Source organism: Molossus molossus, unplaced genomic scaffold (genome assembly GCF_014108415.1).
Source record: "Molossus molossus isolate mMolMol1 unplaced genomic scaffold, mMolMol1.p scaffold_m16_p_3, whole genome shotgun sequence".
Taxonomy (NCBI): Eukaryota; Metazoa; Chordata; class Mammalia; order Chiroptera; family Molossidae; genus Molossus; species Molossus molossus.
The window spans coordinates 54,869,787-54,889,249 of NW_023425366.1; the positions used below are offsets into that span (position 1 = coordinate 54,869,787).

Below are 19,463 nucleotides of genomic sequence, written 5' to 3' on the forward strand. Positions count from 1 at the left end.
CAAAAAATGGAAAAATGTCCTCGGGTAAGGATAAAAAAAAAATGTAGCATATAATTTAAATTGTTTAAAGAAATGTAAACTAGAAATGATTTAGTAACTGATTCTGATTAACTCCTTTTAGTCACTGTTTAACTCTGGCTTTAACCTCAGGCTTGAAGTGAGTTAAACCTTACCTGGGCCTTTAAGTCACGTTGGTGTGGAACGTTGCCGGGCTGCCTTTCCCCACGGGCCTCTTGTCATTCCCAACATCTGCTTCACCCTCCTTTACTTCTCATGCCACAGATTTTAGAAAAGAGAGTTTGTAAGTTTATAGTAATGTAAGTATAGCTTCTGTTAGCAATTTTGTTCTAATTAAAAATAAATAGTTTTTCAGATCTTAAAGGAAAGTGGACATTTCCCTTCTTTCATGAGAAAGTTAGCTGCTAAATTAACATATTCACATAGGCTTTCTGTAAATTGTTCTTTTACTGACCAATACTTTTTACAACCTGCTTTTGATAGAGTTTAGGGTTATTTTTAAAATATAATTTTTTTCTGAAACTGTTTATAAACAGTCAAGTGTGTTTGTATAGTGCCCTACCACAATTTAAAACACATATATCAGTAAATTTTACCACTGTTTCTATCTTAGGTAAAATGTATTAGAAATCTGGACTGGTCAAAAATTTTAAAATTGAAGTTAAATGTCACCCTGATAAATGCAATAGAAAAGTAATAAATAAATAAATTTTAAAAATTTGAAGTTATTACTTAATCAGCTAATCAACACCTAATATCTATCTTTGTCTTGTAAAAGAAAACTTAATTAACAGAAATGGAATATCTTAGTTTGTAAAGAATATAGATGATGAGGAAATACCTAAGAGTCCTAGGATCTTTAAAGTAACTACTGTGTCAAAATCTTTTGTGCTTGAGATATTAATAAATTCTTTTTTTTATTGGTTGATTTTGGAGAGACAGAGAAAGGGAGAGAGAGAGTTGTTGTTCCACGTATTTATGCATTCATTGGTTGCTTCTTGTATGTGCCCTGACAGGGCATTGAATCCAGGTGACATTCTAACCAACTGAGCTACTTGGCCAAAGCCTTAGTAAATTCTTTTTAAAATGTAAATTTTAAATTAAATTTGTTATAGGTTACTTGTGGCACTATTTTAGATCTACATTTTCTACCCAAAATATTTTCTTGCATTAAGTGATACTTTAATTCACTTTGAATTCAAATGGAAATTTGTATGAATTACCTATGAATTTACACATGTAATTTAGTTTTTATTTAATTAACTTTAGTATTCCAATTAGAAAACTTAAATTTCTTTCTCTTCATTTTAGGGTACAGTTGGACAATGGTGAAAGAGATGGAATACATATGTAATCAACTAAGTCAGCCTGTAACATTTCCAGTCCGAGCAGCATTAGTCAAGCAGTCTTTTTCTCAGTTACTTTGGCTCTTAAAGAAATCAAACAGGTATGTATAAGTTTATCAATATAGGGTGTGTACAGGAGTGTGTGTGAGAGACAGACACAAAGGATGAAAACTGGTACGTCAACACAGTGTATGTGAGAGAATGAACACTGAATGTGTAAGCACAGACTCCCTCCCTAGAATGAAGCTCCTCAGTGAGCCTTAACAGCGTCTATTTCTCACAGGTTTTGCACATAATAGGTGCCCAGTAGATTCACTTATTTCATTGTTATACAGTCACAAAAAGTTGTAAGTAGATAAGATAGTTTCTCCCTGAATTCTATCATAATTTCAGAAGTCTATTCTATAAAAACTTTTTCTTTAAATATGTTTTTATTGATTGTTTAGAGAGAGGAAGGGAGAGAGAGATAGAAACATTAATGTGAAAGAGAAACATTGATCGGCTGCCTCCCGCATGCCCCCTACTGGGGATCAAGCCCACAACCCTGGCATGTGCCCTGACCAGGAATTGAACCTGAAACTATTTTGGTGTATGGGATGTCGCTTCAACCAACTGAGCAACCCTGCTGGGTTCTTTGTCTTTGAGGCTTAGTAGTTTTACTAGACTGTCTTGATATGGACCATTCTGTACCAGTTTTTTTTCAGGAGTGTGGTCTTCTTTTCAATATGTATATTAAAATGTTCTTTTCTAGAATATTTCTGTGAAGTATATTTTTATATACTGTTCTCTTGCATTTGTAACACTGATTTCTCTTTTAGGGACTCCTGTTATGAATATGTAGATCTCCTTTGCTTATCTTTGTTATCTATTTTTTCTGTTTAGTCTCTCTTTCCTTTTAATTTATTTTACTTTATTTTATAATTTGTCTTCTCTGTCCCTTACAGTATTTTCAACAATGTCTTTTCTCCCTATATATCTTCAGATTTCACCTTGTTTCCATAATAGTATTAACTTTCCACTTCTTTCCTAAGATCTGCTCATTAATGTTTTATCATCTCTTTTCTGTTGTCTTGCATGTGAGCTCATACCTCAGCTTTGTGCTCTTTATTCAGAGAGGCAATTGCATCATTTAAAAAATGTTTGGTTTTGGTTTTCATCAGCTTTGTGGCATTCGTTTTATATATGTTTCAGCTATCTGATAGTTGTTTGAAGGTGAGTTTTTGTTTTTTAAGTCCTCACTTGAGGATATTTTTCTCTTTAAATATTTTTTCTTTATTGATTTTAGAGAGAGAGGAAGAGAGAGGCAGAGAGAGATAGAAGCACAATGAGAGAACACTGGCTGCCTCCCGCATGCCCCACACTGGGGACCAGGCCTACAACCCAGGCATGTGCCCTGACCAGGAATTGAACTGATGACCTCCTTTTCCATTTATCTTCAGATAGAGTGGGAGGGGGAGAGAGAGAGAGAAACATAGACGTGAGAGGGACACATCGCTTGTTTGCCTCTCGAATGACTCCGACCAGGGCCAGGGACCGAACCGCAACCAAGGCATGTGCCCTTGGCTGGAATCAAACCCAAGACTCTTTGGTCTGAACCCAACACTCTAATTGCTGAGCCAAACCAGCCAGGGCTGAAGATGAGGTTTTTATTATTCCATGTACCATTTGTTTTTTCTTATATTTTGTTGTACTCTTCCTGTATAAAACTTCTGTCAAATTTATTTTGATTCTGTACTTTGAAGAAAGTGAGTTTTTCCTGGACAAGCTACTTGTCTGAAGTTTATATTGGAGAAGAACCAGGACTATAGTTCTTATGACCCCGAGTCCTTTGTGCGAGTGTGTTTAACCTTTAACTTCTCCCCAGTCAGCAGTGCAGATAGACAGTTTTGGTATCTTTAAGTAAAATCTTTCACCTGTCTCTTACATTTTAAAGTTTGGGCTTCCACAGAAGCAGTCCTAGTCCCTATGGCTTTCCTGTGTAAACTCTTTCCTTGTCTCCACTGCTTCTTGAGACCAAACCAAATGTAGGAACATTCCCACTTATAGGTCTGCAAAGGGTTAGGTAGAATATGCCTCTTATCTCTAAGTGTCTTTTGTAGGCTTCCTCTGTAATCTGCAGACATGGGCAAACTCCACCTCCTTATGCACCCATCTGGCGTTAATCCATTGCTATTGGAAACCGTGTTGTAATTTTCAGTTTCTGCTCCTTCTTAATTTTATTGAATATCAAGTTTCTGTTTTAATTCTTCTGTTCTTTTTGCTGCCTTTTTTTTTTTTTACTTTTATTGATTTTAGAGAGGAAGTGAGAGGGAGAGAGAGATAGAAACATCGATGAGAGAGAACATCGATTGGCTGCCTCCTGCATGCCCCCCAATGGGGATCAGGCCCACAACCTGGCCATGTATCCTGGCTGGGAATCAAACCAGCAACCTCTTGGTGCATGAGTCAACACTCAACCATGGAGCCATACTGGCCAGACCTTTTTGCTGCTTTTGAGTGAGTCTTAGGAGAAAAAGGAAGCAGTGCTGACTTCAGGTTCCCATGTTCAAACAGGATGTTCTAACCATCCCATTTTTTTCGTTATCTACTGCCTCAATGTTCTCATCTTCCACTTCTTATGTAGCCAGTCACTCTCCTGAAATTTCTCATTGGAACATGACACTGTGTTCAAGCCAAATTCTTAACCTCTGCAATATTTAATTAAGTACTGCTGGCCACCCCTTCAGTCTGAAACTGTCTGTCTTTCGCTGCTGTGGCATTGCACTAGGTGGGTTCTTCTACATCTCTGTCTAGTTCTTCTCTGTTGCTACTGCTGCTGTTGATTTGTTTTCCTCTGTCCTTAATTTTGCGTTTCTCTTAATTCCATCCCTTTCAGAGGTTGTTTTTTTTTAAAAAAAGAATAATATAAAAGGTAAAACAACAATGCTTTAATGTAATCCCTAGAGAATATCTTCATAACACTGGGGAAAGGAAATAATTCTTAAACAAGACATATAAATCACTAGCATCAAGGGATATGTTTGAATAATTTGAATACGTTAAAATTCAGAAACACTTGCCATCAAAAGATACCATGTAGAGCGTGAACAGATTAGGCACAGAATTAAGGAAGATTTTTGTAACTCAGAAGGGCTCCAATATAGACTTTATAAAAACTATCATTCTGTTATTTGTATAGCACAATTTATTTATTTCTTCTGTTACTGAATGACATTTAGATTGCTGCTGAGAACATTCACACACACACACACACACACACACACACACACACACACAGTGGTACACATGAGCCTGCATTTAGAAAGGTTATATCAGGAGGGAGTTCTAGCAATAGAATTTGTAGGTCATAGGGTATTCATATTTTCAACTTGAGTAGATAATGCTAAACTGTTTCCAAGGAAAATGAGTAAGCTCTAGCTACATGTTCCAACTTGGATGAATTTCACAAAAAATATTCAGCAAAAGTAAGACCAAAAATAATAATATATACCATATGATTCTATTTATATAAAATTCATTAACAGGCAAAAATTAAACTGTATTGTTTAGGGATGCATATATAGTTGGTACACAAAGAAAGCAAGAAGAAGGCTACCACAGAAGTCAAGGTTGTGGGGACTCCAGGGGAGAGGCGGGGCTGTGATGGGGCAGTAACAGACAGGTGCCTCTCGAGGTGCTGGTGATATCTATTTTTCATTTGTTTTGGTTACACTGGAATTCATTTTCTAATACTTTGTTAAAATATGTATTTATATTTTATGTATTTTTCTTATATATATTATTTCACAATAAAAAGGGCTATAAAAACCTAAGAATTGATTTGAAAGAATACAATTAAAGATACCCTTAGACAATTTTATTTTTCTTATTTCAGTTTCAGTACTATAGAGGGAAGATTAAAAGATGCAAAATTAACCCTGGAAACTCTTCTTTGAACCTCAGTTCATATCTGTGTCTTTTTATAAGTTTTGTCACCATGGTGCTCAAATACAGTAGTAAAGATGCCATTTTAGCAAAATACAGGTTTTTAAAGTAATTCTCATTTTTTCTTTTCTATGTTGTCAGCTGTAGTTTAAAAATTCCTTTTGATTTATCATGTAGTACTGCTTCCTTCTGTTACATTTCCAGAATGGTGTCACCAACCTCAAGGACAGGAATGTGTCAATATAACAAGAATTTATATCTTGGTTAGACTTTTGTTTTTTTATCATTAGTGGAAAAAAATGCTTTGGAGATTTTCCCCTGGATTCTGACATGTTTATGGAGAAAATAAGTACGGAACTACTTAACAGCTTTGCATTTCCCAAGACTCCAGTGCAATAGGGACAATGTAATAGTAATGTCACTGAAAGAAATGAAAACATATAATTTAAATAACATTAAAATTCTGAGCATATTCTTATATTCATAATAAATATGCATATATTATTATCATTTTTAACTCCAGAAATGGATCTAAGTTTATTCCATTTGCCATTCTTGTGACGTCTTTTGCCATATCTCATACAAAAACCCAGAAAGGATAGTGGGGACAGAATGTTGGGGATGTCAGTGACATTTGTGTCTCTTCATAGTCCCTTCCATTTGTGCTTTGATTCTGGTCCGGCTGCTGAAGGAATTCAGGTTAGAGCTGTAATTTTTATGTGGAAACTAGATTCCTTGATCAGTAGTACAATCTCCTCAGTTCTTTTGTCCAAAATTTGGCCTATTTTCAGTGCTGCTAGTCTGGGTTTCTAAAGCCATTTAACATTCCTGTAATTCAGATACAGTAGTTAGCTAAGTTAGCAATAGCAATGTGATTTTCTCTCTCTCTAGTCCATTTAATGTTGATGGAGGAATGAAAGAATAGTTCCATCATTGCTAATTTTATTTTTTTCATCTATTTGAATTTGGGTTAGAGACAAATGAGAGTAACTATTTTTAGGCTGATTGGAATTTCTCATCACTGTTTCTTATCTTTCACTTTTAACTATATAATTCTGTTTTGTTTTAATGCAGGTACAGCCTGACTATTTGGACTGGAAAAAATGATAACTATTCCACAGAAGATTTACTTTATGTTAGAGACCATTTTGACAAAAAACAAGTTTTCTATGATATCTTGGAACCACAAAATCATGAATTTAAACAAGCCATTGGAATCAAAGTTAATCTCTAAGAAGAAGATTCTTCTAAATTATTTCATGTTTTGGTTTCATAATCCTTCTCTGCTTTTGGTCTGAACTAATTACTATATAAATTATGATGATCGAGTTATGCTCCAATTCATAACTCAATCAAAAAACATTGAGTGCTTTCTATGTATTAGGCGTGTCCTTATAATACTGTACTTACCTAAAAGATTTGGAAAGGAGAGATTTCAGTGGGCCTAGTCCACTAATGTAGAAAAATGATATTTTTAAATCCTTTATAAAATATAATTTTTATGTACTGAAGATGACGAAAAGAATCCATGTATCACAATACAGGTAGGAATCACATTTTGTTGGCACTTAACATTCCAGAGATCCACAAAAATGTGGCACCCTCTTCCCATTTTCCTGGAGAACTGGTTATTTCAGAGACTACAAAAGAGGAAGAAGGCTTCAAACATGTTTTTAACTCTCACAGGTTAAACTCTGAACAGCTATCGTATAACAAAACCAAGTCTACTTACTGAAAACAGTTTACATTGAATTCGATGGATCTAGGATTTCCATATTGTTGGGGGCATGCCGACTGTGTGGATATCTTTGTATTCTTTGTTTCAATCATAGTATCTTCTCTGTTGTGAGCAAAATGCTGCTGGAGAGCAGAATTTTATATCATCTGATTATCAGGTGTCTCACCAGCACCACCTTAGTGCACACCCTTGTTCCGCTCCTAGAATTTCAAAATCTATTTCTTCATGACTTCATTCTTCACACTGAGAGATACCCTGAGTATTTCTGCTGAAGAAGAAAAATTAAACACCTCTTCATTTATGCCAAATCAGAAAACTCCAGGGGCTTCTTAAATTCAATTTTATTGAAGTTTACTCTTTCAAGGCCCTTCCTATTGTACTCTCAGTCTAAAAGTCAACTCGGTGCCCTTGCCGGTTTGGCTCAGAGGTTAGAGCATCGGCCTGCGGTCCGGAGAGACCCGGGTTTGGTTCCCGCTAAGGGCATGTACTTCGGTTGCAGTTTGTCCCCGGCCCTGGTTGGTCTTGCGGGTGGCAGCCACTCGATGTGTCCCTTTCACGTCGATGTTTCTCTCTCTCTTCCTCTCTCTCCCTCCCACTCTATCTGTGCAAAAAAAAATGGAAAAATGTCCTCGGGTGAGGATAAAAAAAAATTTTTTTTTTTTTTAAAAGTCAACTCGGTGTCCTCCAACACAGTTCTTCATTTCAATAATGCCTAGTTCAGTAGTCTCTAGATCTTAAACAGTTAACTTTAACTATTTAATATTGTTCACTAGTTGTGTCATACATGTTATGTCTCCTCAGCTAAATTATAAAGTCCTTCATGGTAAGGGAACATTCCTTTTTTTTCACTCCTCACCTGAGGATGTTTTCATTGATTTTTTTTTTTTTTTTAGAGAGAGAGAAAGAGGGAGACAAGAAGGGAGGGAGGGAGGGAGGGAGAGAGAGAGAGAGAGAGAGAGAGAGAGAGAGAGAAACATTGATCAAGCTCCCCTATGCACCCTGACCAGGGATTGAACCCACAACCTAGGTATGTGCCCCGACTGGGAATTGAACCCACAACCTTTTGGTGTCCTGAATGACGCTCCCACTAACTGAGCCACCCAGCCAGGGCAAGGGAGCATTCTTAACTGTCCACAGTCTTGGCATAAAGTCTTGAGCAAGATATTCAGAAAAACCTTGCTTCTTTGCTTTATTGAAAAGCAATTTACCAATGAATATCCTAAGAAATGTAATTTGCCTTTTGTTTATTGACAGTTTTCTCTCAGAGAACAAAGTAGCTCTATTTAGGAAAAAAGATCTTGGGTATTGAATTCAGACAGACTTCCCTTACAGCCCCACCTCTGTTCCTTACTAGCCATGGTTTGGGGAAATATTTAACCTCCCCAAGTCTTGGTTTCCTCATTTATAAAATAGGAATGGATTCTCTCCTGGGGTTTAAGGGAGGTTTAAGGGAGAGCCATTGTGGAGCATGCGTCGAGGTCAGCGCTCTTCACAGAGCAAGGCTTGTGTTCGCTGTAGATCGATAGCAGGAAGCAATATAACATGAAATATTGTAGACATACAAATACCTAAATCAGTCACATTTCCACTTTAAATTTTAGCTCCAACTAAATGCAGTACTATTTGTCAAATAACAACTAAAGCTTCACTTTCTATTATTGTTTGTCAAAAGCAAAAGGTACAATTTAATAGTTATAAAATTTTAACAATTGCAACAAAGAACATCTCTTACAATTATTGTAAAAAATGTTAAATTTATAAATTTTCTAAAATGACCATGCTTTTCTTTTATAAAGGGAATTGAATTTATAAATGGATTTTATTTTAATGAAGATTGAAATAAAATTCACTTGTCCAGAAGATTATTTTTACCACTTGATTATCTAACCTATAATACTTTTTAAAATATTAGTCTCAAGTAAAAATTATTTTATATTGAGTATATCAACTGAATGTCACTTAGATTAAAATTTAAAGGTATATTTTAAAGTGTTCTCAGAAACAAAAATATATGGGAATTATAAAATTATTATGTTGAAAAGTAAAACTTAAATGGATATCCATGTGGAAAAAAAATGACCCTTCCTTGACCCTACACCACACCATACACAAATAATTTGAGTTGGATCTTAGGCCTAAATGTGAAAGCTAAAACTATAAGGCATTTAGAAGAGAATAAAGAGGAATGTTTTTGTTACTTTGGAGTAGGCAATGATTTCTTTATTAAAATTTCAGCTTTATTGAGTTATAATTGACATAAAATTGTAAGATATTTCCAACTTCTCCCTATTTCCTCCACCCCCATGGCAATGATTTCTTATAACACAACACTAACCATAAGATTAAAAAAAACTGATTAATGGGCTTTATCAAAATCTAAAACTTCTCATCAAAAAATATCATGAACACATTTCTGACAAATGGCTCTTTCTCTGAATCTGAACTCCTAAAAGCTGATTTTTAAAAAGAAGCTGAATAACCCAATTAAAAATGGGCAAAAGACTTGAACACTTTCCAATTTAGTTATTAAATAATATTAATATTTTTAAACCATAATGTATAACAATGCCATCAATATAATGTAGACACAGTCTACATTTATTAATGGGGAAAGATGCTACAACATACTGCAGGCTGCAAAACGTGTGTAGTATTATACCATTTATGTAAAATTGTATGTCTTTATGGGCATTTATATACATAGAAAATATTTGGGAATAAGTTAACAGACACAAAATAAGTAAAAGCTTAAGTATCATCTATTTTTCCCCTCCAAGTTCTCAGGTCTAATGTATTGGTATTGAGATCTTAAGCATTCAAGGGTTGTTTCCCAAGCCTGGCAGAGCAATCCTATCCCTAGAAGAGACTGCACAAGATTAAATTGTTAAAAAAAAATCAGAACTTTTAGAAGTGCAGGAGCTTATGGTTCTGTAATGATGTAGTTGCTAATTAACCAGTTATATATTCATTTATCAAGTAAGGAATTGTTAAAAGTTACTCATAACAGTTTATTTGCTTGCTTGTTGGAGCTAGGGTCTTGGATTTTTTTTTGTCTTAATTAAAAAATTAATTACCTAGTGAATATATAGGAAAAAAATGCTCGTTCACCTTGAAGTTTAAGGTGTGAGCCTACCTCATTGGAGCCTACAAAGTGTTTGCAATTGTATATTCATGCAAAGAAATTGTATAATCAATGCAAAGAAAATAGTTGAACGTTAAGAACTTTATCTAGGAAATGGACGTATAATGAATCAGTGAAACCAAGAGCTGATAACCAGGGCTTGGAAGAAGCAGGGAGCCCTTGGGACCTCAGTAGCAGGTCTTTGCTCTAGTGTCCCCAACATTGTCACTCTTACTCTTCATTGTGATGGCTTGTCTCTCCCTTGTATCCACCATTCTTTGGTCCAGGTACCATAATTTGTTCAGTCACTTGTGCCTCTCATGAGGGAGACATGATTTCAGGGCTCAGTCGGAACTCTGTGGGGAGGGAAAGGCAGGCATCTAAGTGATGTTTTGGTGCTGAGGCTGTGCCAGTAATTCAGAAATGATTCCTACCTCAAGGATTGTACAATCTAGCAGAGACAGGGAGACCTATAAATAATAAGTTGGATATTTGCTGTAACTCCTGTAATGGAACTAGAGACCAGGTTGTGGTGAAAAGATCGCAGTCTGTTCTAACGGCTAGAAGACATTTAAGCTGTGTCTTGATCGATGAATATATTCACCAGGGAGACTTACAGAGGGAAGGGTCTTTCAGGCAGAGGCATGCGAGCGAAGGAACTCTAAATGGGAAAGAGCCCAATCTGACCTGTTCAAACAAATTACCGTGCTACGAGGCAGGACATTTACTCAGGGGCCAGAATAATTTTCCATGTTAAGAAATTTGTTCCTTTACTCTTCGGCCAGGGAAGTCATCACACCATTTTAAGCAAGGAAGTGTTACCACTTTTGAGTGCGAGAAAGGTGATTACAATAGCATGGGAAGGAGATGAAGTCCTGAATTAAGGTGGTAGCAGAAGGGGATGGGAAGAACCAAGAGAGAGCAAAGGTTAAGAGGAAGAACTTGTAAGAGTTTTTAAACTGCTTGAATGGGGAAGATGTGAGAGAGGGAAGAATCTAGCATATACAGTTTTGGCTTCAGTAACAGAGGGTCAGGTGGTGCCACTGACCCAAACAGGGGCCAGGTGTAGCTGTATTTCTCAGTGATCAGTTGATATTGCTAATTGATACCGACTTGGAAAGAAAAGTGAAAACCCCATCTGCCTGCCCCTGAACTCACCTTCCATGTTAACTTTAGAAGGATGCTCTTGTTTATTTAATTCTACCAGTTTCTTAAAGGACCCTTCAAAGTAATTGCTACTTTACTATATACTTTAAAGTAATGATCTTAAATAATAAAACTACCCCCACAATACCACCATCAGAGTACAGAGAAAACAGGCAGAGCTTGAAAGGGGCTCGCCCAGGCTCCTGTCCTATAAGGAGGTTCTTTTGTTTCTATGCTTCTGCAGACTTAAGGGACCAGCCTGGCCAAATCTGGTGGCTGAGCTGTTCTGGATTTGGTTGCTGCTGTAGATCTTCATTAAGGCTGGTCATTGCCCCTTTCTTCTTTATCTCTTCCTTGGGGTGAAAGAATGTAATAAGAGTTCAAAATATTTAATTGAAATATTGACTGAATCTGTTGCTACCATGTGAATTCGGGAGCTAATAAACTCTGGACCTACATACATATCTGATTCCTGTTGCAAATATCTGTGACTCACCACTGGGATGCCAGTGATACCATTCTCCTGAATGGAGTGAAATGTCCCATGGGATGGCTTTACAACCAGGCTCACACAGCCTCAGCCCCTAAGTGTTCTTAGGATTGACGGATGATTACAAACTCTTCCAAATACGGCCAACAACGTTTTAATCCTACTGAATACATATTTTTTTCTCATGTTGGGGTTAGAATAGCAAAAGTTACCCTTAGTTTTCTTTTTACTCAAAGTAACACATGTAGCACAATTTCTCTTGAGATTATGTTTAGTATTAATATTTATCATTAATATTTGAGATAAATAAAAACCAGTGATAATTAAAATAACATTTTAAACCTTTATTGATACCATTTTGTTTACGAACTAATCTATTTACATATTCTTCCAACCTGTATCCTTACAACTTAAAGCCAAGCACATTTCTCAATATTAGAACTTGCAAAAAGGGTTTAGCGGCCTATAAACATCAGGTACAATTCTAAGTTCTGAATCAAAATATTTTCTAATATAATATTAATGTTCTTCAAAACATTAAATGGAACATCTCCAGTTTTTTTCCAAGTAAAAGCCACAAGAAATTAAATAATTACTATCTACATTACAACTTGCTTATATCAAATTACTACGAAAAGCATGATACCAATTGTTAGGAGCTTCTTACTGATAGAAGGCAAAGAAATAAAGTTGTATATGACAACATCAAATTAATACACTCAGGTTTTGTATAGTCTGGTTTATTTTTTATTGTAAACTGCTAGACTGAAATAAGGATTCTTTGTATAAACACATTTTGAAATTGTATAGGTAATATAGCCATTTTATAATATTTTATAATAGTAACATGATATTCATTTATTTTGTTAAAAATTATTCACAGGTCCTAAAATACTACATGACTGGAATGTTACACTGAGGAAATTATTCTTATATATCTTTATTGTAGACATTTCTAATCATTATATATCAGAAATAAAAAGATATTGTTTAATATTGACTGAATATTTAGTACTGAATATTGACTGGATATTTAGTATTTTGTAATTAAATTTCTACTGGCTTTGTTAATTTTAGCTAACCTAAACTAATCTAATAATCCATTTTTCTTTTCTAAAATGAAGAAAACATTTTGTTTCTATTTGTGATAAATCTCAGACATTTGGGAGTTGTTTTTTTTTTCTGGTTGTTTTTAGAAAGAAGAATAAGTAAAGAGGAATACTTTTTAACTTTAAAATATCTTTTTATTGGGAACCTATGGATGGGCTTCAAAAAGGACAACAGGAATTAAAGGATATGGACAAAGAATTCCATAGGTTAATACTTTTAAATGTTTAAAAACAAAACAAAGCAAAGCTAAAAACAGCACACACACACTTTGCATAGATTATTACTAGCATGTAAAACTGTAATCTGCCATTTAACACTGATTAAGCTGACAACAGGAATATTAGGTGCTCCAGTCTACTATAATAATTGCCCATTAAAACTTTAGATTTTCATCTACTTGCGGTCAACATTTTATTTTGCTTTTTAAAATTTTTTTTAATCCTCACCCGAGGATATTTTTCCATTTATCTTTAGCTAGAGTGAGAGGGAGGGAGGGAGAGAAACATCGATGGTCACATCGACTGGCTGCCTCCCACACAACCCCAACCAGGGCCGGGGACCGAACCATAACCACGGTATGTGCCCTTGACTGGAATCGAACCCACAACTCTTTGGTCCACAGGTCGATGCTCCAACCACTGAGCCAAACTGGCCAGGGCTGCATTTTAAAAGAATTAGTTCATCCTTTCTTTGTAGCTTAAGCTTATAGATCATAGAACAGTTTATAGCTGTCAGTGTTTTCTTATATGCTTTTGGCATCATAGAAAACGACAATCTTATTTACTGACTTGAAATGTTAAAAAATAAATTGACTTGAAGGCAATGTTTTCTAATACAATATTTGGCAAATCTGAAAAGAAATGTAAAGTTATCTCCAACATATGTGACCTTTTTTCTCTGTTGGTTTTTGTTTAAATTAAAAACTTGGACCACATGAAGGTTATTAACCACTGGAGGTTTTGAGAAAAATAGCTTTAATTTTGTTTGAGAGAATTCCCTTACAAGAAACTATGTATTATTTGTATCTACAGTGCCTAGTAAGATAAACAGTACACATTGATCCCCCCTAACCATTAAGGACTAGCCAATTACAAGATTTAAAAGGATGGCCCTGGCCAGTTTGGCTCAGAGGTTGAGCGCTGGCCTGCGGACCAGAGAGTCCCGGGTTCAGTTCCCTCTAAGGGTACATACCAAAAAAATATATATATATGATTTAAAAGGATGAACATTTGAGATTTCTTCTCTAGTTGTGTCCTTCTCTGACACAGACATTTGAACACAATGTGTTTTCCAGCCATCTCTTAAAAATTTACTAACTGCTTAATTTGTTCTGTTTGCAATGACTGTCTCCTTAACAAAATTTTTTTACTTTTAGGGAAAACAGGAACCGTTGGCATAAGCACTTTTTGGCCACAAGAAAGGAGGTTGGAAATCTTGTTGACATTATCTGCGTTGGGGGGGTGAGGATTCACATTTAAGGGCGGCAGAAATCCTGGTCTGCTTTGGGTAAAATTGTGATCTAAAGGGAAAGCTCCGGAACCGCGTCTTTCTAACACCGCATGGTTTCTCCTGCTCAGAGGGCCTGGGGCGACATTCTCCAGCAATTCTTTGGACCCTGCCAACAGGGAAGGCGATGGTGAGAGGATCTTTTTCTTTCCTGTAAACGCTCGGCCGTCTTCTAAAGTGGTAGGGATGAGGCCAGCCGAGAGCTGGGAATCCGAGCTGTAGTGATTTGCCCCCGAGTTTCTTTTCTGAACTATACTTCTTAAGGTGGAAGCCAATATTGTCTGGTTAGAGTCTGGGTCCTGGTCAACAGGGCTTTCAAGGCATTGCTGACTCCCTTCTGGAAAAAATGACTGATAATTTATTTCATCATGTGATGTCTTTCTTGAGCTGGTCTGATCAAAGGCTCTTAGCAAATGCGCCGTGTCTTTTACATCGATGCTTTGGTGCCTGGTGATGAATCGCTTGGAAAGTGCCAGCCCATTGGTTTTGTAGGATAATTCTTCCTCTGGAGTAATATCCTGGAGCTCCTCTTGCAAAGAGGCCACTCTGTTCTGGTGCATTAATGAGGGGGTGCTCTTGATCCAGGGTGGAGCCTGGGGTAGCTTGGGCCCATTGAGGGCCACGGCAGGCTTCCTCACAGGAGAGCCTGGATCCTGACTATCATCATGGCTTCCTGAGGGCTCCAGATCTTTAGAGCCGAAAAGTGTCATTTCAGTTTCAGAAGAATGTGAAAGTGGAGAGGAGGCTGTTTTTATGTCTATTTCCGAAGGGGTGGCACAGGGGGATGGCGAAGGACACCCATCTATATCTGAAGGAGGCATATTTAAGTACTGCTGGGTAGTGTGCCTGCCAGAAGGCGATTTTGCTGTTGTTATGATAATGACCTCTTTTCCTTTGGCCTTGCAAGCACTAAGCAGAACTTTCAGGGTCTCTCTATCTTCTGAATTTAGAGCATAAACGAGGGCCGAGTAACCAGAATGGTCTTGCAAGCTGAGGTCCGCCCCACTCTGCAGGAGCAAGGAAACCACGTCAGGACCAGCCTTTTCTAAGCAAGCATGCATCAAAGCAGTTTTCCCAGATTTGTCCTGGATGTTGGGATCAGCGTTGTTTTCTAACAGGTATTTAACCATTTTGGCTTTACTGACACTCTGGTGGTCAACATGTTTGGTCTTACAGGCGATCATTAAAGGTGTTTCCCCGCGGTCATTGCTCTCATTGATGTAGGCACCGCCTTCGAGCAGGAGTCTTGTGAGGCGAAGCCGGCTCTGATGGACAGCTTTAATCAGGGAGTTTCCATCACTTGAGATTTCTACACCTTCATCCATCTTCAAAAGTCAGAAATCAATACCTGCTTATCAAAGAAGATGAAGACCAAAAAATTAGCCAGAATCAATGTCCCCATTTATATTCATGTTTTTACTTATAATTTCTGAAATATGTGTAGAGAAAGAGGACATAAATGAGATTATGTTATTAATAAATACAGGGCAAACAGTGGATTGCAAAATAAAATTTAGACTAGTAACAAGCTATAGAAAATTACAAACTAAAATTTACTCTCAGAATCTTCACTGAATCAATTAAAATAGAGCATGTTATGGCAGCTTAATGGAAAAATTCCTTAGTTTTAAATTACTACTTAAACATGCTCTTCAGTTAAATAATGCAACTATTTCTAGATTGTCTATTTGAGGTGCATTTCTGTTTCTTTTAAAAGATGAAAAATTATCTCGACTACAAGATGTTAAAATAACTAACACAATGTCTGGAATTCACACTGAGAAATAGTGAGTGTGTGATTATGTATTTTTCTTGATTCCATCCTTTAAACCACACACATTATGGGGTTAGCAACACACTGCTGGGTTACGTTTGAAAGCAGTGCATTTGCTCTGCACAAGGAGTTTTCTAGGCTGGAAACATGAATGAAAGCATGTAGCCCTTATAAACATTTTATTTTTTAACATAAAAACTGAAAAATGTTTTTGTTTATTTAGATCATTTAGATTCCAACTCCTTTTATATAATTCCATTGTTGATAAGAATTATAACTTTATCTAGAGCTGAGAGAACATGTATTTTTTAATTTAATTTTAATTTTTAATTTATTTTATTTTTTAAATTTACTTTTGTTACAAATATTTCTCCCCTCCCCCAAGACTCCCTCCTCCCTATCCCGCCCCACCAAGCACTGTTGTCTGTGTCCCTTGGTTACACATACATGCCTACAGTTTTCTGGTTTATCTCATTCCTCCCCCCACCCCTCTCCTCTGAGGTTTGTCAGTCTGAACCATACTCTTTCCTGTCTCTCCAGGTCTGTTTTGGAGAATGTGTATCTTTTAACAGTCCTTAGAACTGGGGAGAAAAATCAAATGGAGTTTATATAATATTTAAATCTATTTTGTTTATTAGGTCAGTTTTAAAAATGAGAAATATTATTTTTTTTTACTAATTTACTTATAAAAATTAAGAATATGGGACATGAATTTTTAGTGGATAAAAGAATAGATAAGAAACATAATGGCCTCTTAACAGACAGAAGAGATGAAGACAGCAGAAAGAAAATGAAGACGAGGGGCAAGACAGACATGACACAGAAGTTAATTCAATTGTTAAGCAGCTATCAACTCCTAATATGTGCTGGGCACTGAGCTACAAAGGTACAAGCTCTAGCCCTGAGGAGCTTGCACAGTTGTTTGGAAGAGATACTGTATAAGCAGCCGGCTATGAGTTCAAGTCAGGAGAACACACAGGTTTTAATGATTTGGGGACCCAAGGGGCTTCACAGAGGCCAGCTATATGAGATGGATCTTGAGGACTGCATAAGAGTTCAACAGGCGGGCCCTGGCTGGTTTGGCTCAGCGGTTGGAGCGTCGGCCTGCGGACCAGAGAGTCCTGGGTTCGGTTCCCACTAGGGGCACCTACCAAAAGAAAAAGAGTTCGACAGGCAGACAAAGGAGGAAAGGAGCAGTAAAGCATACTCCATGTGCAAAGATCTAGAGGTTTAAAATAGCACCTTTATCACAAATCAGGCTCTATTTACACTCATATAACCAAACTTGAGGAAAATATGTTAGCAGGTAACCTAGTTAGGGTGAATATGCAGAACACACACGTCGAATTCTGCCCCTGCTTGAAACCTCCTAAAACAAAGTAATTTTTAAAAACAACAAACTCACAAAGACAGCAGGAAAAGGAACACTTTGGAAGCCAGAAAGCAGAAGGCGCACGGTAAGTGACTCAGCCAACCTAAAAAGGCTGTGCTTCGAGTCACTGGTGGTAGGGCTGTGAACTAAGCCATGTGCACTGCAGAATCCTTGAGAGAGGAACCCAGGAAGCTCCAGAATTGGGGTGGGAGTGGGGAGAGTAGAGCTAAAATAAGAACAAGGTGAGAAGCTGTTGGAGCAGCAGTGAGATTCCTAGGTCCTTGCTACTCAAAGTGTGATCCCATCTTGGACCAGCATCGCATTACCTGATGCTTATTGGATCCTCATTATCTCAGGCGCCACCCCAGATCTACTGACTCAGAGCTGACTCTGATTCAGGTGATTTGTACCAGCGAACAGTACTGCCTCAGGTCAGTCCTCCACTTCAAGCTACTGGGAGATAAGGAGACTGCCCCTCCAGCCCGAGGTGATGTCCAGAGGTTTATTTTCCAAAAATGGGGAAACAGAGGGTCTCTAGACTGGGAGACACCTAGCAGGTTTGAGGACAAGAAAACAAGGTTATGAGTAAGTATGCTTTCTGACAACTGAATGGAGGGGCTCACAGCCTTCTCCCCCAGCTTGGCTCCAGGAAGGCTAGCAGCCATACCTTTTCTCTCAAGAATCTGATGTGCCTAAGAGAAGATGCCTAAGAGCACCGGCCTTCGGGTTTCCCCAACATGCCACCCAGATCATCCTACAGTGAAACTCAAAGGTGACAAGTCTCACGGGCATGCTCAAGGCTTCTTATCAGCTTTTTTTTTTTTTTTATCCTCACCCAAGGATATTTTTGCATTTATCTTCAGACAGAGCAGGAGGGAGAGAGAGAAGCATCAATGTGAGAGAGACACACTGACTGGTTGCCACCCACAAGACCCCAACCGCAACTGAGGTACGTGCCCTTAGCGGGAACCGAACCCGGGACTCTCTGGTCCACAGGTCGATGCTCTAACCACTGAGAAAACTGGCCAGGGCTCTTATCAGCTTTTTAATTCAAGCACTTTAATCATGAGACAGTTAAAACAAAAACAAAACAAAAAGCCTCTTATATTAAAAATACAGAGATCAGAACAAAGAGAACAAAAAGCAACTGGGAAGAAACACATATTGAGAAAAATAAAAACTGCAAAAGCTCATTATCTTCAAAGGGATAAGATGTTATAACCAAGAAACAATAAGATTCTATTTTTTTTTTTTAAAGAACATTCAGAGACTATAAAAAGAGCTCTCAAAAGGTAAAACCATGATGCAAACTGCAAGACTAAATAGAAGGGTTGGATAATAACGTTGACAAAGCCTCTAACACAGTTGAGCAGAAAAAAGGGGACAATTAGAGGACTAGACCAGGACATCCAACATCCAACCAACAGAAGTTCCAGCAAGAGGAAACAGCGCGGGGGGAAGAGGAGAGCAGCAGAGGAAATGGTCAACGAGATCTAGCACGTTTCCTACACAGGAGGGACCTGAGTTACCATTAGAACAGAGCACACCGAATGAAAACAGACCCTGACCCTGAAACATGGTAACAAAATGTCTAGAACACCGAAAACAGAGAAGATTCCACAAACTGGGGGTGGGGGGGGGGGGTTGGGGTGGATAAGTCACATACTAAAGGATTGAAAATCAGAATGGCTTCAGATATGACGACAATGAAAGAAAATGGAGGACTGTTTTTTAAAATCTGAAGAAAAAGTGATTCCCAGTTTAGAATTCTATGTCTAGCCAAACCATCAATCAAGAATTAGAGTGTACTGGAGCATGTAATTTGCCAAGGTGAAATGGTAGAACAAGAAAGAAGAAACGCAACACCAGAAGCTAGAGATCGTTAGAGAGATACTGAAAATACCCCGGAAGACGGTGA

At 37.4% G+C, this 19,463-nt stretch overlaps 2 protein-coding genes across 2 annotated transcripts in view; one reads left to right on the plus strand and one right to left on the minus strand.

The window, feature by feature from the left end:
- The window catches only part of FAM151B (family with sequence similarity 151 member B), a 30,888-nt gene extending 23,913 nt beyond the window's left edge, over positions 1–6,975 (plus strand). Inside the window, exons 5-6 of the mRNA XM_036280447.1 lie at positions 1,330–1,465; positions 6,363–6,975. Coding sequence (XP_036136340.1) covers positions 1,330–1,465; positions 6,363–6,522 — 296 coding nt within the window. The 3' untranslated portion in view covers positions 6,523–6,975. The remainder of the gene's footprint in view (positions 1–1,329; positions 1,466–6,362) is intronic.
- A 7,209-nt stretch (positions 6,976–14,184) lies between these two features.
- On the minus strand, positions 14,185–15,727 carry ANKRD34B (ankyrin repeat domain 34B). The gene has a single exon (XM_036280553.1). The coding sequence runs from the start codon at positions 15,722–15,724 to the stop codon at positions 14,195–14,197; it is 1,530 nt and encodes a 509-aa protein (XP_036136446.1). The 5' UTR covers positions 15,725–15,727; the 3' UTR covers positions 14,185–14,194.
- Positions 15,728–19,463: the final 3,736 nt, after the last annotated feature.

What these genes read in the sequence shown, in the direction of transcription:
- ANKRD34B (XM_036280553.1), bottom strand. Translation starts at nt 15,724, where the DNA reads ATGGATGAAGGTGTAGAAATCTCAAGTGATGGAAACTCCCTGATTAAA.